At 38.2% G+C, this 25,907-nt stretch overlaps 1 protein-coding gene across 11 annotated transcripts in view; it reads right to left on the bottom strand.

Annotated features, from left to right (window-relative positions):
- Window positions 1-25,907, bottom strand: part of LOC111509861 (zinc finger protein Paris) — a 64,510-nt gene that overhangs the window by 22,143 nt on the left and 16,460 nt on the right. For 6 of the 11 annotated variants that reach the window (XM_074178311.1, XM_074178312.1, XM_074178313.1 and 3 more), the window contains 2 exons: window positions 25,408-25,518; window positions 5,458-8,446 (listed from right to left, as the gene is read on the bottom strand). The exons of 4 other annotated variants lie outside the window; for them this stretch is intronic. In XM_074178311.1, coding sequence (XP_074034412.1) covers window positions 5,567-8,446; window positions 25,408-25,518 — 2,991 coding nt within the window. In that variant the 3' untranslated portion in view covers window positions 5,458-5,566. Of the gene's footprint in view, window positions 1-5,457; window positions 8,447-9,641; window positions 9,777-25,407; window positions 25,519-25,907 lie in introns of those variants that run through there. One more of the 11 variants, XM_023165699.2, reaches the window with a different exon arrangement.

Raw genomic sequence — 25,907 nt, 5'->3', positions numbered from 1 at the left:
GTTTCCAGGATCAGTTGGATGTCACTTAAAATGATTTTCTCTCTCTCTCTCTATTTTAGATGGTCGTTGCTTCCTATCGTCAGGCGCATATGACCAATGCTCCTCCTGTTGGTTAACAGGAGCTTCGTCGGGGGGCGCAGCGGTCTTGCACAAAGCAATGCTGCCACCCATTTTTTTTTTAACTTTTTATAATAAAAAACACAATTTTTTTTTTTAACAAAAACACTTTGATTTTTTGAAGTCGCCTCCTACTTGGGAGACCTTTTGATAATTTTTCACATATATAGCCCCCTTTACGTGGTTATCCGAACCACCCCGGCCTGGATACCGGCGTGAATAAAGGGGGCCACTTATTCATCACTTTTTTAGACACTTCACATTTCAATTTCAATACGACACAACACAAAACGGAGCCCCACGATAGCACATGGCATCCGCGTACCTTCTTTGTGGATGGACGTTATCAGCACGTCCGTCCCCTACCACAGCCACCACGGAACTCCTTAAAATGATTTTATTCTACTGTTGAATATATCACAGAATAACATTTTGTACTATGAGGGATGGCAGCACTGGCTGCAAAGTTTATTTCTTTGACACGTTGTGTTCTGTCTTTTAATGAAGAGTTAGTCTTTGGGTACTGCATTCGTTTCCAGGATCAGTTGGATGTCACTTAAAATGATTTTATTCTACTGTTGAATATATCACAGAATAACATTTTGTACTATGAGGGATGGCAGCACTGGCTGCAAAGTTTATTTCTTTGACAAGTTGTGTTCTGTCTTTTAATGAAGAGTTAGTCTTTTGCTGATGCTTAAATGTAACTGTTGTGTATTATTATTTCACTGCTCGCCTCCATTCCCGCCAGTCTGTCTAACGTCTACTCCCTCCACTTTAAACTAATCATTACGCGTTTGTCAGCAGGTAGGTAATGGCACATTTAGAATACAAGTGTATCCTGAATTAATGGTGGCTACTTCCGTAAGAAATTAAAAAAAATGATGAGGTATGTATCATTTACTCTGATAAATATGATCTCATGAATACGGTAACGAATTTGAAGCCACCCCTGACGATTCATCGAACAAACACATGACCTCACCTCGAAAGAATGCAGTCTGAAACAGCCGGTAAAATTCTAGACGAGTACCCAACCGTCTACACTGTCTACAGAATTCTCGAAAGGACCTTTACCATAAGCCCGTCTTCCCGACCCAAGAGGGCATCTACGCCGACGACACGGCTCTCCTATCATCTTCCATGGGTCGGGAGCTTGGAATCGTCTACATGCAACGTACATTGGACGACCTCGAGCGCTGTTACCTCGAATGGAAGATCCGAGTGAAGCCGGACAAGACTCAGGCGATAGCCATGGGAAAAACGACATCTTCTCCGGCTAGAAAAGTGAGGATCTCTGGAAGGGGGATCGAGTAGCAAGCGTGGGTAAAGAGTACCTTGGTCTTCTAATAGACCGTAGGTTCACTTGGAACCAGCACATCACAACCGTGAACCTCTGATCAATAGACGATCCAAACTGAGCTTTAAGAACGAAATTATTATCTACAAAACGATGTTCAAGCCTGTCATCATGTATACTTCAGGCGTCTGGGGACAAGCAGATCCGTCTAACAGCTCCATTCTGGAGAGATTGCAGTGCCTTCTTTTTCCGAAAACTTTTTTCTCGTTTATTTCGAAAATTTAGCAAGAACTTTGAAACCATCGTCATTATGGGCGATTTACTACCTGCTGAGAAGTACCCTGAATATCAATAAAAATGTGGACATCATCAAATATTTCAAATTATGTGCTTCTCTAAAACGCAAATCTGGTGTATAACCATCTGATGTATAACCGAAGAAATCGTCGACGCTCACCACTGAACAAATAAATCAATAACAGGCAAGCAAAAGGATTTGAAAATATTTTGCAGATCAAAAAATACCTGTTCGCACTTGTATTTGACATTATTATATTATTTAAAACTTTTTATTCATTCACTCATAAAGTGAATATCAATTATGATTACTACTCATATCACAATCAGACATCACATTGGTAATTGCCAGAGTAGCTCAGCGGTAACGCGTGTCAGTTCAGACTGACTAACTTAATTAGTTTATTATCCAAAGCCATAATCTCAAACAAATATATTGTACCAATCCTTTTGAAAGTCAGTCGTAGAAAAAGTATAGTACGCACCTCGAGGATAAAGTCAATTACGTCTACTTGCGAATTATTGGACTCGGCTAACGCCTCGTGCTTACAATTTTTCCTCGTGGGTAATTGCCTTTTTATCCTACTTGGTACGTAATATACTATTGATTCATACATTATTATCAAAGTGTTATCATTATTGTTCTTTCCATAATATCAATGGACGTTGAGGAGAATTTTAGAAAAACAAAATCTATTGGAATTGTCCGAAACATATTTCAGAAAATTATTCAGGCTCTCGAAGGAACTTGTTTGATATTTTGAAAGAGGCGTTGGCTCTCTTTCTCAGACATTCACGACGATCTGTCTTGTCAATTGAAACAAAAGTGAGAACTGAAACCTTTTGTGAAATTTACAGTGTGCACGTGAAGGTTGAAACAAATAAGGTAAACGCTTGACATGGCCAGTGGGGAAAAAAGCTCAGACAAGTCGAGTTTCTTTTTCTCGAGTTATGACGTCATTATGATTTTTTTTAATGGCAATACCCCATATTTAGAAGTTTTTGTATAACTGTTCTAAGAACATGTGTCACTAACATTCATTCGACCTCACACTCACAATAATATATAGTTATCACATAATTGTGGAATAAATACGTTATCGACATCATGGCTCGTTTAAGTTCAAATAAGACCCGTGGAGATAACGCATGGAAATAGACCCCTACGCAAGTTGGGGTTTGTAATTTCTTCTTCTGCTTAATTTTGGTAACAGCTTCCAGATGGCGCTATTATGACCAGTAATCTTTTTATTATAGTAAAAACTATAATAAAAACTTTATCCGGGGAGTGCAGAAGTCTTGCTTTACGCAATACTACACCTCATTTTTTTTCTTCCCAAATTATTATTATTTGATAGGCACGTCTTTTTGCGGCGAACATATACATACATATAATATTAACGTCTTCTTCATTAAAAGATTATCCATTGCAATCCTATTCCCACGTGGACATCCGGTCCACCCCGGCGTGAATGAGAGCATTATTTATTTAAAACACTTAAACAATGTTTATTAACACTATTTTTAATTTATGCTTGCACGTTATAAAACGGCGGACATTCACAACATGAACTGGGTTCCATCTCCAACAATGGCGTCCGCGTAACTTCTTTGTCCGCCCACCCCCATGTCAGAAACGAAACCGGGGTTTGTAACTTATTTACCAATAAATATCCCGATAGACCTATTACACGTTCGACGGTGAGCACAGTCAAAGCAAAATTTAGACATTTTTGGCAATGCTTGTGGTACGTGACAACATAGGCGTTTTCTGACGCTCATGTATTCAAAACGTATTCGTCTGTGATTCAAATACATTCATTCTGGCGTTGAACCGCTGACGTTATATCAAGTATGATTTGAAGCGTATTCATGATGATTCAAAACTAGCGTGAAGTTGGTTTTGAAACTGAATTTGACGGGACGTTACGTCAGTTGTCAATTTCTGCTTTATTTTGATCGTTATAGTTCACAAAGTGCGGAAATAGTCTGGTCAAATTAGACCAACAAATAGGAGTAAAGCTACCTAAATACTGTTTTCTTAAGAACCACCGTTTTTGACCTATAACGATTCAAAAAGTTGTAATCGTCATAATATGCATGAGTACGCCACGTATATATATCTCTATAGTTGTAATATATGTTAAAATATTTTTCTATCAGTCATTGTAACTTACACTTATGATATAAAATATACATAAGTTATAAATATAAGAATATCAGGAAAAATGAAATCCAGTCTCTTAATTTATACGCCATTGTAACCTTGAGACATCTGTGCGTGGTTAGGGTCTTATATCTGCTATAATAAATAAAATACCGTTAGTCTTGAACGCCAGTCGATAGTGAAAACACGTGTTTATCCTAACCAATATCGTGCTGTTTTAAGTTTTATTTGTGCTAAACTTTTAACTGAAAGTGAAAAATTAAACTTTAATCTTCCTCTTGAAAATGATCACTTGGTGATCAAACACGTGTCGAGGTGTTGAAATAACTGTTTCGTGTTGGGATAAAAAACAGTAATATTCATTACTACACCAAAGGTTCCAAACAGTGCATCACAGGAACTTATCATATTTGTCCAATAGTACCTTTCTTCGATCCTTTTTAGGGTTTCATCTATACCACGTTAATTAGAATTGTCTCGGAGATAGTTTTTGATGGATTCTTTAATTTTTTTCTTGTAATATCTATTAGCTTTTTTGAACATTACTTTAACTTGATAGAATTTTTTTAAACTGTAGAATACCTGAAAATGGTTCAGGATTCTCAAAGCGGTAATGAATATCAGGACTAATATATTCCTCAATGAAATCGATTACGCCTTTTTTGAAAATAATTTCTTAAAAACTGAACTAGCGTTTTTATTCTCGAATAAAATTATTATTTTACCCATAATTGACAGCCTAATCTACATTTGGGTTGTTTATAATTGGCATAAAAGTGGATGGTATGGTTTTCATAATTTCGGTTGACAGGGAAAGTTTCATTGTTATTTTCAAAGGTTGGACAATTGATCAATTTTCGGTGACTGATTGTTCATTTTCAATGGAGTAGTCGCTTGTATTATTTAATATGTCATTGTGGTCATTACCAATATCAACAATAATAGAAAAATCGTCTAAGTCTTGTGAAGGTTCACCAATCGTTACAATGTCGTTGATCGATACAAATACGGTATAAAGTTTTTTTGCCTATACGATGGCTAACAATTCATTTTCGAATACTAAATATTTCTTCATCATGAAATGGCGTCTGCGATGTTGGATAAACTCTTCTTTCCAATGGCGCTAAGATGTAGTTCTTCTTAACATCATTTTTGTTCAGAATTATTTGAAACACATCACATTCATTTCTCTTCCTTAGCTGAAATGCAGGTATAACTGACGCTTCGATATTTAATATAGATGTTGATGAACAAAGTCAATTCATTATTATATCCTGTCTTTTGTTTTTTCCTGAGTTTCTCTCCCCTTCATTTTTTCCCATTTATGTATCATCACTAAGTTACCTGATTTGCTCTACTTTCTAATTCATTAAATCATTAGTTTCTTAGTTTAGAAGTCCAAGTAGAAGATCTGGAGGTCAATTCTCGAAATTGTACATTCTGCGAACGTGTCAAAAAGAATAACGTAGAGCAATATTTAATATGTGTGCTAACGTATTCGATCATAACTCGAGGAACAACCCTCTGAATCGGTTCAGTTTGTTTTTAATGTTTTAGGATATGATGAAAATTAACACATAATACAAATATTTATTCAAATATGTCTAACAATAAAAAAAATTAGGAATCACAAGCAGTGGATCGATTCAGTCAATAAAATAAAACAAATATACTATACACAAACATTAAGTGAGTTCACTTATGTCTTTAACCCTAATACCCACTTTGGAAGAAACTGACACGCTATTCAGTTCTGATGTGGCGGTAGGAGTCACTGAAAAGTCATTCAGCGCAGCACTGGCGGGAGTCGAAACATCACTAACAGGAGCTAAGAATACACTAGTGGGAACAGTATTCTCAGTTGCAAATGATGTACGCTCTGTCAAATTATCACAATTCGCGAGAATATTATTATTGGCGTTGGTTGATGTGCTGGGCAAAATACAAAATGTATTGAAGCTAGCCGGTACCTTCAACTGTGGGACTGCTGTGGTGCCTGTATAACGGAATGAAGGAGAAAGACAGTTCACTTCTGGTGCTCTAGAAGTAGTTAAAGTGGTAGATCCATTACTGGTGGCATCAAACACTGGTGTACTGCCCACGGTATTACTGTTTTGAATGAATGATGTATTTGAAGGAGCTGGAACACAACTTACTTTCGAAGATCCTGCAATACCTACAGTCGTAGTTGGAACTGATGTACTACATATAGCAGCATTGTTTTCAATAAATGAGATATTTGAAGCGGGTTGAATGCGCCTCATTTCTGGAGATCCGGTATTACTGACGTTTGTCGTTCCAATATTGCCGGTGTTCAAAACTGATGTATTACATGTTGAACCTTTTTGAATAAATGAATTATTCGACGAAGACCAGACATTACTCAGTCCTAGAGATTCAGAAGTACCTATCATAGTTGTTCCAGTGTTAACTGTATTGAATACTGGAGTACTGGAGATGCTGATATCACTCTGAATACATAAATTATTTGATGGATGTTGGATAGAACTCAAACCGGTAGAACTTAATGTTGGATTATCATTTCCGATAGTATTGAAAACTTGAGGTACGGTGATGCTAGAACTGGTTTGAATATATGAACTACTCGACTGCGTTTGAACAGGGATTGCCTTTGAAAGTTCAGAACAAACACTGGAGATCTTAGAAATATTTTGCCCTACGGATGCTTCTGTTCCACTAACCTGAATGTTTGATGAATTTTGAATTATCACAGAATTGTTATTGTTCAATGATTTTTTTGTGTATTCATGATTCGAATTGAAAGACGTAGTTTTCGAAGAAATGAAACCATTGTCGATTTTCTTCAAATCATTGCATATCAAATCATTCCATAGACAACGTTTTTTCACTCTGGTAGTAGCTGATTTATATTCGTAGGAAACTTTGAATTCACCTTTGGTGATAAAAACAGGTATCTTATAAATAAGTAGTTGGTGCCTAAGATTCTTCAACTCAGTAGTAATTTCTTGACTATTTACAGTTATCGAGTCATTTGAAGGTAGATCCGTTTGGGTGGTTGTTTCAGATTGGGACTGTACCAGTTGGAATTTCGTCAAAAGATCTTTAACAACTTTTGCGTCTGAAGCTTTGTGATCAAATATGTCTACAATCGCAGCATTTCTGATTTTAATATCGGGTTTCACTATGTATGATGGTATGTTTTGTTCTACATTTGTTGGTGTTGCTGGATTATCTACCGGAGCAGATATTCTGTCAACATTGGACTTCAGTACTCCACTAGGCGGCGCAGTAACTGGAATATCTTTTTTAGAAGCAGTAGGAGCTTGTCCAAAAGTATTTGAAACAATATTTTGACTGGTCCCTGAATGATGAGGAATTGTAGAAGTAGAACATACTGGAGGCAATGCAGAATCTTCTTCATCAGATAATATTTCAATTACTTCTGGAGTATTGATCATTGAAATATTACTGTTTTCCATGATGCTTGGCGAAACTTCGGTGGATTCTAGCGATTTCGAGTTTTCGGGGTCCTTCGTTCCAATTTCATTATCTGATTTTAGACCAGGTATTGGTGGGAAGCTACAAAATGCATCTGAATATTCATTTCGTACTTTGATATTGAACTCAACTTTTTCCAATTCAACTGCAGGCAAGTTGTTCATCATGTTCTTTATTTTGCAATATTTATCTATATGTATAAGCTTCCAGTCAATCGATTTGAACTTCAACTTACAAAATTGACATTTTAGATGTTTCAATTTGTGTCTTTTTAGTTCTTTGGCACTATACTGAAGAGAATTGCAAATGTCACACATGAATAATGGTACAGACTTGTCAAGGTACAATGTACCGGTTGTGTCGCAATTTGATTTCTTTTTAGGAGTCAGGCCCAGAGATTCAATAAATGTAGGTTTTTCCAGATTTTTTTCTGCCGATGAATCTTCGGGAGTGAGTATTCTTTTATTAGATGTATTTGAATCTTCTGATGTGAGTTTTCTTTTATTAGATGTATTTGAATCTTCTGATGTGGGCTTTTCTTTGACATTTTTAATGGGGACACTGATCGTTTCAACCGATTTTTTCTCTTTTACTATGATGCTTATATGAGGAGGTGTATTATTTTTTACTGTAGTAGATACTGACTTTACGGTATCATCAGGTTCTTTTCGCTGAGGGTCAATAACTTTTTTTCTCACAATAGCCTTTTCTGGAACCTCTGAAGCCTTTGGCTTACTTAAGGGTTTAGCGGAGCCCTTTTTCTTTGCAATTCTTCTATAACATTTTGATGAAAACTGACAATATTTCTGCATATCTAATTTTCGATCTCGGAAATATTTTTCTACTGCATTCATTTCCAATGAAACGTAAGTGGAAATATTCGAGTTCAGGCATACTGATGGTAGTCTTATTTGAGGGTGATATTTGAATAGCTCAGTTATACTGGGATGAACTAATAATTTCGTCTTACTGACTTCTGTTTTCGATTCCTGCTTCGGTTCCACTTTCTCTGCCGAGATTGTAATGTTTGTATTAGGGATTTTCAGTTTGACTTTGGAATTTATCAGCATTTCCGCATATCGGTTCTGAAAAATAAGTACTTTTGTTAAAAAAAAATTGAAGATCTCGAGTTGCAAAAGATATTCACTTTTCATTCAAAGAGTATATTTTGATTTTCATCTACAAATATCAAATATTTTTTAATAACTTTCGAATGAGTTACAGTTTACATCACAATTACATACAGAGTAACAATTTGAAAACTTACAATGGCTATATCTGAGCAATCAAATAAAATATAAGAAATCGCTGAAAATAACTTCCATAATGGGGACAAAGAAAAATGGATGTAGTAAATTTAGCCTGAATTATTTTTGTTTATTTGTACCTGAAAAAAATTTACTTAGTTGATGAGTGAAAGTAACAAAATAGGGATGTTTGAAATATTCGTTTTTGAGAGGTATTTTTGTATTATATTTTTTACTTCAAGACACAAAACGACACTCTTATTATTAATACATTTAATTTTTATTTCGATAAGTTGTATGCAAGAAACAGAATTTTCATTTGCAACAATGGTGTATAACACAGCTGAACGTGTGAAAATGATTTTTATTTATGGTAGAGAAGATCAGTGTTTGTTGGGTACAACTAAAAAAATTTAACCAGTACCCGGAGAGAAATGTAAGTCACGTGTACATTCGCTAACTGGTAGCAAAATTTCAAGAAACACTGGTACTGTCACAAATGAAAATAAAGGAATTAACCAAGATTACTGGACGAAGCAACGCAAATTGAAGTACTTAGTACTTACTAGGACAGTTTGTATACTTTAGCGACTCGTCAGGCAGCTATAGCAACAGGATTATCCCGCGAATCTGTGAGGAAAGTATGAATTTCATCCATTTAAAATGCACATCCTTCAAGAACTTGGTGACGATGATCCTGACCGAAGATTTAAATTTTGTGAAATTATGACAGCCAGAATTATTCCCAGAACCTCGGCTCATAAAAAATATTTGCTTTAGAGACGAGTGCACTTTTTATAAGCACGCAAATAAACGAAACTGTCGTTACTGGAGCGGCGGGAACCCATGACTATTTAGAGAAGGGCATACGCAATATCCCAAAAAAGTTAATGTTTGGGCTGGTATATTGGGGGATGCAATTATTGGTTCAGTATTTATAGAAGGACATTCAAATGGCGAAATGTATGCTCACATGCTAAAAGATCTATGGAACTTCGAATAGTTCATGAATTAGAGAATCAGAGAGACATACCTACACGACAATTTGTCTTTGGAAGAAAATTTATATTTTCAACAGTATGGGGCACCTCCTCATTATGTAGTTCCAGTTAGACAAAGGTAAGATGATAATTATGCTAATCAATGGATTGGAAGAGGAGGTCCTATTGAATGGCCTCCTAGATCCCCTGACCTATCTCCTCTTGATTTCTTCCTCTGGGGCAATCTAAAATGTGTTGTTTTTGAGACGCGACCTGACTCAATAGAGTAATTGCAGGAAAGAATAATCCAAGAATGCCAAGTTATTTCCAGAGAAACATTTGCCAATGTACGTCAAGAGTTTGAAAATATACTCTATCTATTATTGTTTCGAAAAGAATGGAAATCATTTTAAATATTTCTTAAATTAATAATAGTAAATAAAATTTCAATTCAAATAAATAGTGTTTTATTTAATAAACCAAAAACTACTACATCGAATGTAGCTTTGTAGGGTACCATTAAAGAGCATTTCTTAAGAGCTTTTGGACAATGTATCACAAGTAGGGGGGTTGCCGTTTAAGAATATAAAGTTGGGGTAGCTGGGGGCAAGAGGGTAAGTGAGAACAAGTTAGCTATTACATAATTTTGTTTATCCTCCCTATTATGGAAGTTGTTTTTAGCGATTTCTTGTATTTTATTTGGTTGCTCGGATATAGCCATTGTAAGTATTCGAATTGTCACTTTGTGTTATTCTATAGAGTTATTCTATCTCTATAAAGTGAATGCAGGGCAATGAATGTTCACTGTGTATCGTCTGATTAGTTCTAGCAATCTCACGTTAATTCTTATAATCAAAAGACATTCAATATATTAAGCATATCATGTTACGTTCAAAGATTACTGTTCAAAGGCGTTTTCTGGCGCCCATGTATTCAAAACGTATTCGTTCGTCACATCAACTATGATTTGAAACTAGCGTGAGGTTGGTTTTGAAACGGAGTTTGAAGTACGTTACGTCGGTTGTCAGTTTCTGCTTTTGATCGTTATAGTTTATAAAGTGCTGAAAACATTTCATCAAATACGTTGTAAGCATGTACAAAATAAAGCTGTAAGCACAAATCTGATTTTAATTGAGGTAAAAGGAACTTGAAGAGTTTTTTTTATTATTGAATTTGACATCTGGCACAAATTGAATCATTCCATTCTGGCGAATCTTAATATTAATGACGTCACTACGAATAGTTTTTGAAAACACGAATACGATCAAACGCCAGAAAACACCTCAAAATACATAAATATATTTATTGAAAGAAAAATGAAAATATGTTTTTACAGGCCTCCCATAAAGTAACACATACATTATGAACTGCATGAACAATATTCGGAATTCCCAAAACAGGTGAATTTTTGATTTCCATTCATTGTTTGACAAAAATTATTCAGTAAATAGGGTTACTTATCTGTGAGTAATGACGTAATCACCATTTTTTCACAGGAATACTTTTCTGAGTTCAGATTTATATTTTCTAACTTGACAGATAGAATTGGAACCTCTGGCTTAAAATGTTCTGGAGGTAGTTTGACAACATTGCTAGATGCCTAATATGAGCTGGCAATCTGAATGCTTTGCGTACAAGCTAGTAGACACTTTATCTGTGTCCTACGTGCATTTCCGTCAGAATATGTTCAAGCTGTATGCAATTGAAAAGGTGGTGGAAGGCAAGCTACAGATTATGCGGAGTCCTTTCAGGAGAACTAGAAAAGGTTGAACGGGAAGTATAAATAAAAACCAAAACATCATCATAACTTGGGTTCATGGGTTGCTTGACGTATTTAAATTGGACTTTCATTGGGAGATTTTCGCTAAATTCATAAAAAACGCAACACGTGCTTTACTATGAAATAATGAAATAGCTTTTTTAGGCGTGCTCAATACTAGTATTGAACAAGCCTTCAATATCAGTATTGAACATGTGTTAAAGTTTTGTAAATTGAGTGAAAATCTCATTTACAGTTAAAATCAAATCATATATTCCTTCGGGCCGGATATTTCCAATAATACCTCATTCACATGTAAAGTCAAATCATATGGTCATTCGTTGCCTATAAAGAGCAGCAATTTGGTAATACAAATCCAGTATTATGTCTGAATTGAGAACAAGTTAACGACAGCAAGACGAAATATTCTGTACGTGGTAAATCTCATGAAAGCAAAAACGTTAGCACAATAAATATTGAGACGTCAAAAGGAATGCGAAATCGAAATTCAGATAAAAAAAAACAGATGAAAATTAAAAATCAGCAAGAAATTTTGGAAAAACAAGAAATCTTAGATTTGGAACTTGCAATGAAACTAGTCTAAATTGAAGGAATTGAGTCAGCATCTCATTAGTTTAGACTTCCATTGTCTAATATGATATAAATTGATTTGAAATCCCTGAAAGAATCTATTAAAATTTAAAAGATTTAACAATTATATTAAGCAAAAATACCGAAATTACAGTGAAATAAAATACAAGCAACAATTAAAAATTAACATTGACATTGAAATGAACAAGAACTGAAAATTAAAAATCATTAACAAGAAATGAGAATTAAAATATGTTAAGCCAAGTTACTTCACCACCTTCGAACAGATATTGAATACCCGGTACGGACCCGGAACCAGCGACTTATTCCGAGGATATGAGAAGACTATGGTCAAACTTGCCAAAGAAGAAACTCCTCAGTTTCTTCAGTTTCTTGTGCAGAGCTAGAGACGACATCATACCCAAAGGTGTTCTGCTGAAATCGCCAATCCCAGGAAAAAGAGAGAGCCAAACGCATATTGGACCGCGCCAGCGGAGTACTGATAAGGTCTCAAATTAATTACCACCGTTGGAAGAGGTCAACTCTGATGCAGGATGCCATAGAACGATTTGAAGAAATAAGAAGAGATGTCTTGGAATATGATCATGGACCAATCTTTGCCAAGATTGAAAGCAAGTGCTTGAAGAACCGACAAGACATGGAGAATACCCAGAACAGGAAGAGAGGAAAGCTGGTGAGGCAACAATGCCTAAATGCAGACCGAAAACAGGAAAACTATGAAGCCGCCAACGTCATCAACATGAGTTTCCGCCCGCTCACGGACATAGAGGAATCCTTGTTGAGGAAAGGTCTAAACTACACCATTGCGCCAACATCTGTGCCCACTTTGGAAATAATAACTTCAGTGGAATCCATCAGTTCCCTTATTGATCAGATCGAGGCAGAAGAATTCAGATGGAAAATCAGAGAACAGTTAGATCGAGAATCAGTTCCAACATCTAACATCAGCAACGATGACTGAAGAACTCTGAAAGGCTCACGTAGAGATAACACCATCAAGATCTTACCTGCAGATAAGGGAAACGCTACTGTTGTGATGGATACTGATCTCTACGAACAGAAGATCGAAGTGGTTCTTCAGAAAGTACAATACACGAAGATCGTACGGGACCCTACTGCATCAATTGAAAGGAAGTAGTACCAGACTTTGAAAAAACACCAAGTCTATTTTTCAGCAAAAAAAGAGAGATCATCGCTAACATCGCTCCTCAGACCGCTCAGACCGATCATTAGCTCCAGAGATTGTCCAGATTTTTACTACCAATAATAAAACCACTGCAAGGAAAAACTTCATTTTTTGTGAAGAATTCAAGGCATTTTATCGAACTACTAGGGACTATCGAAGTCATAGAGCAGGATTAACGTAGAAAGCCTCTACACTAACGTTCCAATCGAAGGAGCACTTCAAATCATACAAAGGAAGCTATTCGAAGATGGAGCTGAATGATAGAACGAACTTACCGATACAAGTAATCATGGAATTACTAGGATGCTGTGTACGAAACTGCTATTTCCAACTGAAGGACCAATTCTTTACGCAATATGAGGGACTGTCAATGAGATCTCTTCTTTCACCGGCTATGGTCAACATATATACGGAGTGGTTTGGAAACTCTGGCCATTGAAGAAACCCACAAGAAGCCCCGAGTCTGGTTGAGATACGTTGATGACACGTTCATAATATGGAACCATGGGAATACAGAACTAGACACTTTCCTGAAGTACATCAATAATGTAAGTCCTTCCATCACTTTCATAATGGAAAAGGAAGTCTTAGACGTATTGGTGAAGAGGACCGACACTAAATGGGAAACATTATGTATACCGAAAACCCACTCACACGGGACAGTATCTGAACCAGGAGTCCAACCACCATCAGTCGACTAAGAGAGAAATTATCAGGACTCTATTAGACCGTACTTTCGGGCTTTGTAATGCAAAGGAAGGTCTCGATAAGGAACTAGGCATCATCAAACATGATCTCCAACGGAATGGTTACTCCAAAGTGATGGTGAAACAGACTTTGGCTAGAAAACAACAAGAGCGCGAGTGCGGAGAATCATACATTGCTGAAACTAAGAGGCCATTGAAGGTTCGCATTGCCTAGGACAAGAAACACACACAACGATGAGAAACCAGCAAATCAGGAATAGCAGGATGAACTCATCAGCATAACATCAAGTGATCTCAAGGTGAAATCATCCACAAGGAGAAACACTGGTTTAGAAAAAAATTCAAAGAAGCCGCATATATGTTGTCCAACAACGCATTTAGCCAAGCTAGCGTAGAGATACGCAACATATGAAATCAAGCGGAACCCAACAAACTCCCGCCAAACAGTCAGCTCCCGCTAAAACCGATGAAGCGGAGAGAAGGAAAAGGAAATAGTTGAAAGCACTCGAATGACCTATGAATAGTCAGATCTCGGAGGAATAAGTCCAGTCATCACTCGAAGACGATTGTGGATACTAACAATCGAAACGTCGGTGAAGTAACTTGGCTTGGAATCTTTTAATTTTCATTTCTTGTTTTTAATTGTTGCTTGTATTTTATTTCATTGTAATTTCGGTATTTTTGCTTAGCTAATCTTTTCAGTTTTTATAGATTCTTTCAGGTATTTCAAATCTATTTATATCATATTAGACAATGGAAGTCCGAACTAATGAGATGCACCACGAAACATTGTCAACCACCTTCAAAGAAAGAATTGAGTCAGTATCTACTTGCAAGGATCCAATTGGATCAGATGGATATGAGTCAGCTGGATGACAAGAAGAACTCCGTGGGATTGTGATGACAAAGCAGGTGTTTTCACTAAAATATGAGCTAGATCAGAAAAATGAGACTAAGGTAAGTAAAGGTTATATTTCTAATATTGATTCTGAAGAAATCAAATGTAACGTGGACAGAATTTAGTTCCTTCCTCATTTTGGAATAACAAACAAACCTAACAAAATGATAATCATTTTTGATTCTTCTGCGAGGTCCAACGAAGTAAGTTTGAATGATTTTTTGTTAACTGGACCTTGCAAAACAAGAATTAAGCAATGTTTTTGAATGGAAGTATGTTCAGTCAAAGCAGAACGTTGCAGATGAAGCAACCAAGAGTTATGATAAAACGAATTTCTCAGCTGAAAGCAGATGGATAAATGGTCCTGACTTTGCGTACACACAAAATAGTAAAAATTACTACGTTCAATCGCATGGATGTTCAGATTCGTAAATAATTGCAGAAAAAACAGAAAAGATGGGGAACTTGATGTACTGGAATTGGACAGAGCAAAATTTCAGTTATGGAAAAAGGTACAGTTTGAATCATACCCTGATGAAATGTTGATCCTCAAATGAAAGGCAAAATTCTCGCCGTCAAATAAATTGTATACATTCTATTGTTCATTTGATGGAATCGTAGGACTGATGAAATGTTATAAGAATTAATAATGCATTTGTGAATGAAAACACCAAAAGGTCTGTCATATTGAATGCCAAACATGAAATCACAAAATTAATCATTAAATACCATCATGAACTCGTGAACCATCATGATCAAGAAACAGTTGTCAATAATCTACCCCAAGCAGTTCGAAGCTGTTGGGAAAATTACCAAATTTGTCAAAACAGAAAAAGTTCTCCAAAAATACCTCTTGCCATTTTGTCGACTCGAACCCACTGTTAGACCGTTTATCAAACACGGAGTGGACTATTTTGGACCAATTGAAATAACTGTGAAAAGATCACACGAGAAACGATATGATTTACTTGTACGGTTACAAGAGCTGCCCACTTAGAAATAGTTCAAGACATGACCACCAATGGATTCATTCACGTATTCATACAATTTGGTTGCAGAAGAGGTTTCCCAGAAGAAATATTCAGCGATAATGGAACCAACTTCAAAGGAGCGAAAGGTGAACTGGCAGAAAATCTTCAGAATAAGGACCAAGAGGAAATTAAAAAAATATTGCACATTGAAAAATGCAAAATGGACATTTAACCCGCATATGGAGCGTATGGGAACGTTTGATACAATATATCAAGAAACCTTTGAAGGAAATGTGGAGGGAATGATATCCCCAAGCATATGTCTTCAGAACAGCCTTCGCGGAAATAAGGACCAATCTGATGTCCCGACCACTGACGCACGTATCAACGGATCCAAATGATTCTGAAGCACCGACTCCAAACCATTTTTTGATTCAGCCATTATATGCTGCATTACAGTGTGCAAAGATTGAAGAAACGAATTGACATCTCCTGAAGAAATAGATGGCAGCTCAGAAGACTGCCGACATATTCTAGCAACGTTGGCCACGTGAGTATGTGCCATAGCTAATTGAAAGAAGCAAATGACACAATGGACAAAATCCTCTCAAAATAGATAATATATGAACCTAACGCACCTCGGAACTGCTGGCTCAAAGGAAAAATAGTTCATCTCTATTTAGCAAAGGATGGAAAAGCCAAGAACATGATTTTCTGAAGACCAGTCTCCAGGTTATGTGTTGCTAGTATACTATCAGAACGAAGGACGAGTAATTGTTGATGGGACAATTACTGGAGGGGAGAATGTTGGAGTTTTTTTCGTGCATTTTTCACATTCTGTATAGTCACATTTGATGTTTTGTAAAACTTTGATGTTACATATATGTGAGCTGTGACGTTGTTGAAAAAATAGATTAGAGTTATTTTGACAGTCTCAATAAATATTTATTGTACGGTATCCTGGTATATACAGATCGATAGAGAATTTTGTACTCTATAGTCTATACATTCATGCTGTTAACTTTTTTTAAAGATTTTAATTTTTTGCCTCTTTTCAGCTTATTACTATACGATGTCGTCAAGCTATTTTCGGTCGAATTTTCTCTGCGTGTTCAAATGGGGAATGTTCCTCAATTTGGGTTTTTACAGCAAATGCAAGTTTGAACTAAATAAAGTTGAGTTAAATTCATGAGTTTTTCAAATTCACTTCGAAAAGTATCCAAATTGATGTTTCAAATGTTAGGTTTTAATTGTTAAAGGGATTTGTTTCTAATTCACATATTGGCAACAACGCCTAGAAATCATTTATACGTACCTACATATTCTACTTCATAAAAGGAAAATTATCTTTATAAATCAACAATTAAGGCAAAATATAAATTATAGTTCAATACCACCTTCACAAGGTGGTATTGTTATTTATTTATATAGAGGAAGATAGGTTAGATGCACAAAATGTCATATGTCACAGAATGTCTCGGAACTCGGAATATAAGTAAACAGAACAGCACGCCTCTGAAATATGTCATCTTTGTTTGTCTCATACAGGTAACATATTCATTGTCCTTTATTAGCCACAGGATGATTGAGTTTTGCTTGATGGGGTTACCAAAGATGAGGAGAGCAATGGTGACGAATGTTAAAGGAACCAACTGGGCTGGATTCAGACAATGCACGGATATCAGCCAGGGAGGTTGGAAACGAAAGAGGACATAGACAGGGAAGCACTACAGCTTCAGGAAAGAATGAAAGAAGCGTGCATGAAATTTATACCTAGGAGTGAAGGGGGTAATGGACGCGGAGAGAGAATGGTGGAGCGTAGAGCTGGAAAGCCTACGAAGACATGTAAGGAGAATGAGGAGGGAAGCACAAAGTGCGAGTGGAGGAGAGGAGAGGAGACGAAGGATGGAAGAGCACAGGAGGGAAAGGAATAGGTAAAAGAGAGCGATAGGGAGAACAAGAATCAACTGGTTGAGGGAGAGAGTGGAGCGGATCCAGGATGAAAATCCATGGGACCGAGCCCATCGACTCCTCAACAACGATAGAGCGGAGGAGATGCCTACTAACGTCTTGAAGAAGGATGGTACCTTCACCGAGGGGAGGGAGGAGACCATCAGGTTGCTGCTGGCCAAATACTTCCCCAAGGACGATCCTCTGAGAAATATCCCGATTAGGCGTTGGTGGAGGGAGAGAGAGGATGGATAATGGGGAGAAAGTCAGCCTGGATTTACTATTGGGGAGCTGAGAGCGGTAGCGGAGCATCTCCTCGATGGGAAGTCAACAGGAGTGGATTGGGTCCCGAACGAAATCATTCGTAAGGTGATGGAATGGAAGGGCGAGTGTATTGTAAAACTATTCAGCGCCTGTCTGGAAGCGAACAAAGGTAGTATGAATAGCGAAGAAGGACGGAAATCCCAGGCCAATCAGCCTGCTGACTGGCATGGGCCGGATGTTAGACAGGCATCTTAACGGTAGGATGCAAGTATGGTGTGAAAGAAAGTTGAAATTCTCCCCGAATCAATTCGGGTTCAGAGGGGGAATGGATACAGTAATGGCTCTGGAGAGAGTGATGAACCGAATAAAAGAAAATAAGAGAAGAAGGAGGCATAGTCTGGTTATGGCGTTGGACCTGTCAAACGCCTTTAATACCGCATGGGCACCGGCGATTGAAGTGTGCATGAGGCGAATGGGAATGCCGGAAAATGTGGGCAGGACATGCATGAGCTTCATAGGGGAGAGAACAGTCACCTGCGGGGCGGTCTCTGAAACGGTGAACAGAGGCTGCCCACAGGGATCAAGTCTGGGACCGACACTGTGGTTGATAGTGATGGAGGCGTGGTTCGAGAGAATCAAGAACATACAAATCAGAGAAGGCATTGGAGCAGTAGGAATACAAGTGCAGGCCTATGCGGATGACCAGATTGTCATCATCGAGGGTAACTCTGTCGATAGCATAGAGAGTAGATGGAGGTTGGTATGGAATGAGTGCAAAGCATGGGAGGAGGAGATGTGGTTGAGGTACAATGAGATGAAGGACAGAGTGCATGTTCATATCAACCAGCAGGGATGAAAGACTCCCGGTACTGAGAATGAATGGAAGAGAGATAGAGAAAAAAGCGAGTGTCAGATACCTTGGGATTGTGGTGGATACAGGACTGCTGTTCATCGACCACCACAAAGAGGTAAGGAAGAAACTGAGTGAATTGGCAGGAAAACTGAGGAGGTGGACCGGGAAGAATGTTGGACTCAAGAGAGAATGTGTAAGGATGATATACGAAAGGGTGGCTAAACCTGCGGCACTGTATGGGGTACAAGTCTGGGGGGAAAGGGCACATGACAGTAGGGTGAGAAGACAGCTTAGTGCGGTACAGAGGCCGTTTCTGCTAGCTGCAAGCGGAGCATACAGAACGACACCAACGGCTGCGCTCAGCGTCATCACCGGAATGACGCCACTTCAGGTAGAAGGATGGGCCAGATATCATGAATAGAGAGTGAATGGGAAGAGTAAGATAGAAGACAGAGTGAGAGGTGAAGACAAAATTTCCCCCTGGCTGCAAGGGGAGTTGCTGGAGGAGATGGAGGGAGAGGAAGTGAGGGAAGTGTACGTGGACGCTGGAGCGAGTATGGAGGAAGAAAAAATGGGAATAGGATGGGCGTATAAAAGGAGAGGGGAGGAATGGAATACAGGGAATGAAAGGATCACCTGGCAGAGCAGCGTGAATGAAGCAGAGTTAATAGCGATAGAGCGAGTGAATGGCATGTGGAGTATGGAGGAGAATCTGAAGATAGTCAGCGACTCTGCTATAGCTGTGGAACGAGTGAAAGCAGGAAGAGTGGTGAATAAAAGGGTTGCAAGGATACAGAGGATACAGAGGATAATCACATGGAGGAGGGGACACGATGCCAAGAATGTAGTAAATGCGAAGGCCCATGAGAAGGCCCAGAAGGGCATCAACAAGGAGCAAGTCTCGGTAAGTGTGAGAAAGATTCATAATAAAGTGGAGGAAAGAAAGCGAATAAAAGAGAGTATAAAGAGAGAATGGCAAAGAAAATGGGAGAGGGGCGAGACTGGGCGACTGTTCTACAGATTTTGTGGGGCAGTCGGGCATGAATCATTGGATCTGTCGCGAAAGGCGATCCAGCTGTTCACCGGGCATGGGAAATTCCCGGGATACCTGGCGCGATTTAACCTGGGTCCGGAGGTTCCCTGCCGTGTGACTATGGAGAGCCGGAAACGGCGGATCATGTGATAGACAGATGCATGATAGGGGACAGGATTGGAGGGAGAGAGTGGAAAAAAAATTTGGAGAGGGTGAATGGGGAAATGAGTCGAAGGGATGGGAATGGGAAAAAGAAGGAATAGATAAGATTCGTGAATGAACGGACGGATAGCGTGGTGAGGGATGAAAGGGTAGGATTTGAGTGAGTTATCAAGTCACCACAGGCGAAATGGGGAAGGTCGCTTCTGGGGTACAGGGCTGTCATCCTGGTCGTGGCTGTACAGGAGTCTGTGGAAATGAACTGTACACGAATCCGATATATGCGGAAATATTGTGAGGGGCCATGGGTTGGGATAACGAAATAGTTTTATTTGATTTTGTCATGAATTAACAATAGAGTTGTTTTTAAGTTTCATTTTTAATTAGTTATATTTAGGTTGATGATAATTATGAAAAATTGTAAAAATATACATTGTACAATAATTTTTGGTAAATAAAGAGAAGGGGTCTTCTACCTCGCTGATTCGTCCTGGCGCATTAACGGCGCTTATGCGTCAGTGATGTGGCGGGGGGGAAAGTTCGGAGGAGTAGAGGTTTCTTTGACAGTGGTGGCACTAGACAGAGGGAAGATGTCAGTTGAAAGGCCTTCGGGCTAGGACAACGATGACGATTGCATTATTCATGTCCTTTATTAGCTATAACCGATGTTGCCAAATGGTGAAATAGAAACGAATCCCTTTAAATGTTGAATGCATTATTTCATTCCTCTTTTTAAAGTATTTAAATGATTTTTTAAAGAAAAAGGTTGAAGTGATGAGTTTAAAATGCGTTGTTTTAGAGCTCTTTTATGAAAACTACTTGATTTTCGTCAGGAGGAACATTCCCCATTCAGCCAAATCGCTGCCGAAATTGTCAAGTTTCGAGGTCCGTTCATCTTTGCGTTTGCGCAACCAAAACGATACTTTATTGGATCGGATTGTCACGTGTGATGAAAAGTGGATCCTCTACGACAACAAAAGACGTTCTGGACAGTGGTTGGAACCCAATGAGCCACCCAAGCACTTACCGAAGGCCGTAATCCACTAAAAAATACCATGGTTACTGTATGGTAGTTAGCGGCTGGTGTGATTCACCATAACTTTCTGCAACCCGGCCGAACTGTTACAGCAGTGTGAGGAACTCGATGAAATGTAACGAAAATTGCGTCAGCAGGTCCTGCTCCAAGACAACCACCGTCGAAGTTCTACCTCACTCACCCATTCAGTCCTCTCGCCAACCGATTACCATCTTTTCAAGCACTTCGACAAATTTCTCATCGAATCCCGAGCACATAATTTTAATGATGACGGAATAAATTGACTTGCGTTACGTTAGCATTTCAACTGGAGCTTATTTCGATTGAATTGAATATTTTCCGAGATATTACACTTCAAAGCAAATGGGTACACCTAACCAGTTGGATCCAATTCTTTCTGGGATTTCTGACAACAGGAATCGCCAAGCTGCAACAATAACTGTAACCCCTGACCAACGAAGTAACCAAACCATGACTCATTCCACAGCAGTGAGCCAACAACAATTTCCAGAAAAACCCAAGCGATCATTTTTCCTTCAGTCGATGGAATAAAAATCCAAGAATACCTGCTAGCACTAGGAAATCTCGTAAATCCCAAACAAATTCTATTTGCATCAAGGATCCCAAACAACTGAATCTGCATTTACCTTTCGAATACAGAACTGGTGAACAATTTCATGAATGAACATGGTACAATCACCTTACGAGCAAGGAGACTAATTACCCCTTCAGAGAGATTGATTTTTTCCAACGTCAGCCCTACCATTCCCCATTCTTTTCTAGAACAGGCTCTCCATCAAATAGGCCTGAAGATATTGTCACCAATAACAATCCTGCGAGTCAACATGTCCAATCCCGATTTTGCACACATACTGACTTTCAGAAGGCAAGTCTACATCAATCCACCAGAAGATGTCAACATTCCAGAGTCAATTTTAGTGTTTCAAGATAATACGTCGTACAAAGTATATCTGTCACTCAACAACTTCACATGTTTCAAGTGCCGTCAATCCGGCCATATATCTTCCCAATGTACTGCTGAACTTCAGGAACGATTAACAGAGCCTACCATCCTACTTCCTCCAGTAACAACCAAAACTTCAAACGAACCATCGCCACCATCACCTGGTCATAATGAATCTCCTTTTCCAGAAATACCATTGGAACAAAACGAAACAACTCCACAGCCTAGTGAATCATCCGTTTTTACAAACTCCAAGTGCACAAACAAAAGAACCATTACAGAAACACTGACACCAACTGATGAAAAGACACCCGATTCATTTAGGAAGCCATCATCGAGTATCCCCAATAAATAGGAGCTCATAGCAAAGAAACGAAATCCTCTGAAGAATGTATAAAACCAGCAAAGAACTTCATCGATTCAGGAAATTTTGTGATCAATTACAATCACTCAAAGATTTCTTTGAGAATGTCTATGAATCCAATGACCCTCTAAGCGCAGCTAAACAGTACACTAACGATATTCAAGGCTTATTGAGTACGATAGGCAGCATCTATCCGTATTTAAAGGAAATATCTATCAAAACTAAATGCACGAAACTCAAAAAAAAGATAGCGAAACAATTACTGTCCGAAGAAGTATCCTTCACTGACACAGAGAGCGACTCTTCGTTTCAGGAACTACAATAAATCTTTTCTCTAGATCAACCATTCTTCAGTGGAACCCTTAAGGGTTCCTCACCCAAATTAAAATGCTAAAGTTACTCATATCGGAACACCAGCCATCAATGATATGCCTTCAAGAAACTCATTTCAAAAGAGAACACACTCATACCATAAAAAACTACAGCTGCTTCCATAGAAACAGAGCAGATCAACATAAAGCCAGCGGCGGCGTAGCTTTATACGTTTACCAAACGTATAGCTCCGAAGAAATTCCATTAACGACACAGCTAGAAGCTATAGCTATTAAATTTCAAGGTGCAAAAAAGTTTAATGTTTGCAACATTTACATTCCACCAAACCGTGAAGTGACTTACGATAAGCCAGATAATCTCTTTCAACAAATCCCTAAACCGAGACTCATAGTAGGTGACTTCAACAGTCATAAAACAATATGGGGATGCGAGTCAACACACGCCAGGGGCCGAATTCTAGAGCGCATCGTAGATGAACATAACATGTTGATACTCAATAATGACGAAAAAACTCGATTCAACTCTTTCTCAGGAATTCACAGCGCAATATATCTCAGTTTCTGTGACCCTTCACTCCATGCAATGTTAGACTTCTCTATCCTCTCAGATTTATATAAGGCAGTGACCATTATCCAATCCTTCTCTCAAGCTCCCATCCTACGCATGACGAGGAGACACAGGCACCGCAAAAATGGAATTTGAAAAAAGCTGACTGGAGACTCTTCACCGACATATCAGAAGCTAGAGTTGCACAGTATCAATTAAGAGAAAGCGTTGATGATTGCGTAAAGTACATCGTTGAAATCATAACAGATGCTGCACAAATATCAGTAGGAAAGACGAAACATCTTCCAAATCACATTCCGGTACCGTGGTGGAATCGGGAATGTAGTCGAGCGATAAAAGAATCCAAACATGCGTTCAACAGACTTAAACGTCATCCCACACCAGAAAACGTGATAGTCTTTAGGAGACTGAGAGCTAGGTCACGATTGATTATGAAGAATAGCAGAAAAGAATCATGGGCCCAATATGTATCATCTATCAGCAGTTCAACACCTCTGGGCATGGTGTGGAACAAAGTCAAGCGTATAAAAAATACTGATTATACTCCTGCATCGAGCTTTGGTGAGGACCAACATCGACTATGGATCCATAGTATATGCGTCAGCAAGAAAGCTGCCCTAAAAATTATAGATACTGTTCACAACACAGCAATGATATTAGCTCTTGTAGCATACAGAACTACACCCTCTGAAAGCCTATACTGTGGATCGGGTGAACCATCATTACACATGGAAAGAAAATATCTGAGTCTGGCGTTCGCATCTTCAGTTTTATCCAATAATTGTCACCTGACATACGACTATACGTTTTCCAATCGTTTCAGTCGGCTTTTTGAGAAGAAAAAAGAATAACGTTGCCTTTCTATCAAAGGATCAATCAATACATTTCAGAATTAAACAAAGCATTCCATTAAAATCTCCCCATTAATTACCCCGACCCTCCGCCTTGGCTCCTGGTTCTACCCCGTTGTAATACATATCTTTCCAATTTCTACGAAGTCGAAACGCTTCCCAGTTTGCTGTTCAGCTACTTTCACTCATCTTTGAGTGAATATGATGGCTTCACTCACATCTACACGGACGCTTCAAAATCAAAGCAAGGAACTACAGCAGCTTTGTCGACAGTCAACACATCCAAGGCATTCAAATTGTCTCCGATAAGCAGTATTTACAGTGGAAAACTCTTCGCAATAAACCAAGCGATAACATTGGCTAAGGACGAAGAGATCAACAAAACACTTATCTTAACTGATTCACTGAGTTCACTGCAGGGTATCCAACAAATATACTCAAACTCTTCGTTAATAAAGTCCATCAGAAGCAATATATTTTCAGTCAACGAGGCCTCCAACGCATTGGAATTCATGTGGGTTCCCTCGCACATTGGCATCATCGACAATGAGAGGGTAGACAGAATTGCCTGTGAAGCCGTGTATGATGAAAAACTGCAAGAGCAACAGAGTTTGTCCCATACTGATCTCAAACATCAAATGAAACACAGCATTCTCAACTTTTGCTATTCCAAATGAAACATCTCAAGATTGAAATTGAGAGAAATCAAAACCAATACTACACCATGGAACAGAATTCCTGCACAAAGGAGACACCAGATTGTTATAACACGTTTACATATGGGACATAATCGATACACACATGAACATTTGCTAAACGGGGAGGAAAAATGCAATACGTTTACGTATGGAACATAGTCGATACACACATGAACATTTGCTGAACGGGGAGGAAGAAAAGATATGCCCTATGTGTTCGGTACCAATGTCAGTCAAACACATCATAGTGAAATGTCCCAGTTTTGTACCACAACGACAAAAGTTCAGCATCAGTTCAGAATTGAAGATAGTTCTTAGAGAACAATTTTGGAAATGCCGTAGGGTTCTTAGCAGAAATAGGAATTCTTCACAGGATATAATTTTTATTTTTATTTTTAATGTCACACAGTTTCTAGACTCAATGTTGTAAATAGTATTAACATCATGAAATGTTAATGTATTGTTGCTAATAACCCTAGGGGTTTAGACAACTTTTATTTTTTCAAAAAAAAATTACACTTCAAAGTAGACTCATTAAAACGGGCAAAAATTTTGAAATAACCTGCCATATCAATTTGAAATATTCTTTACTATTTTCTATATGAAATAATTACCTTCAGAATTTGGTCGTTTTTCATAGATTGTTCCCGAAACTGGAACATTTTCATGGAAATCTGGCAGCATTTTGAGCAAATTTTCTGCGAAACAATGTCGTTTTGGAAAATCTGAAATAGAGACAAAATATGTGAACAAGTGATACCTATTCAAAAAAGTTCAGAACATTTCAATAATGATATTGAGAATTGTCTGTCATAGAAAAGATCAGAATATTGTTTCGGGGATTGTGGAGTTCAGAACAATTACTTGCTGTTGAGTGGCAATTTTGATTTTTCTTCACGTGTTGTGTAGTGATAATATTATATGGATGAAATTACTTTACAACTCATTTCATCATCTATAGAAACCTACTACTATATTTGCTACCTGCCAATCGTCCCTAGCCGCACTTTTGCGATCCTCCAGTTCTAAATTCGTCCAATAGTCTGATGTTAATCTCTCCTAACCTAATAGTAGAGGACCCCAAGTAAGATCGACCTTCACCAATTTGATAAAC

The sequence above is a fragment of the Leptinotarsa decemlineata genome, unplaced genomic scaffold (assembly GCF_025532065.1).
Source record: "Leptinotarsa decemlineata unplaced genomic scaffold, Ldec_3_MD MMD2_tig00003736_RagTag_RagTag, whole genome shotgun sequence".
In the NCBI taxonomy this organism is placed as follows: Eukaryota; Metazoa; Arthropoda; class Insecta; order Coleoptera; family Chrysomelidae; genus Leptinotarsa; species Leptinotarsa decemlineata.
The sequence above is the reverse complement of the archived record's forward strand: the minus strand, read 5'-3'. Positions and strand labels throughout refer to the sequence as shown.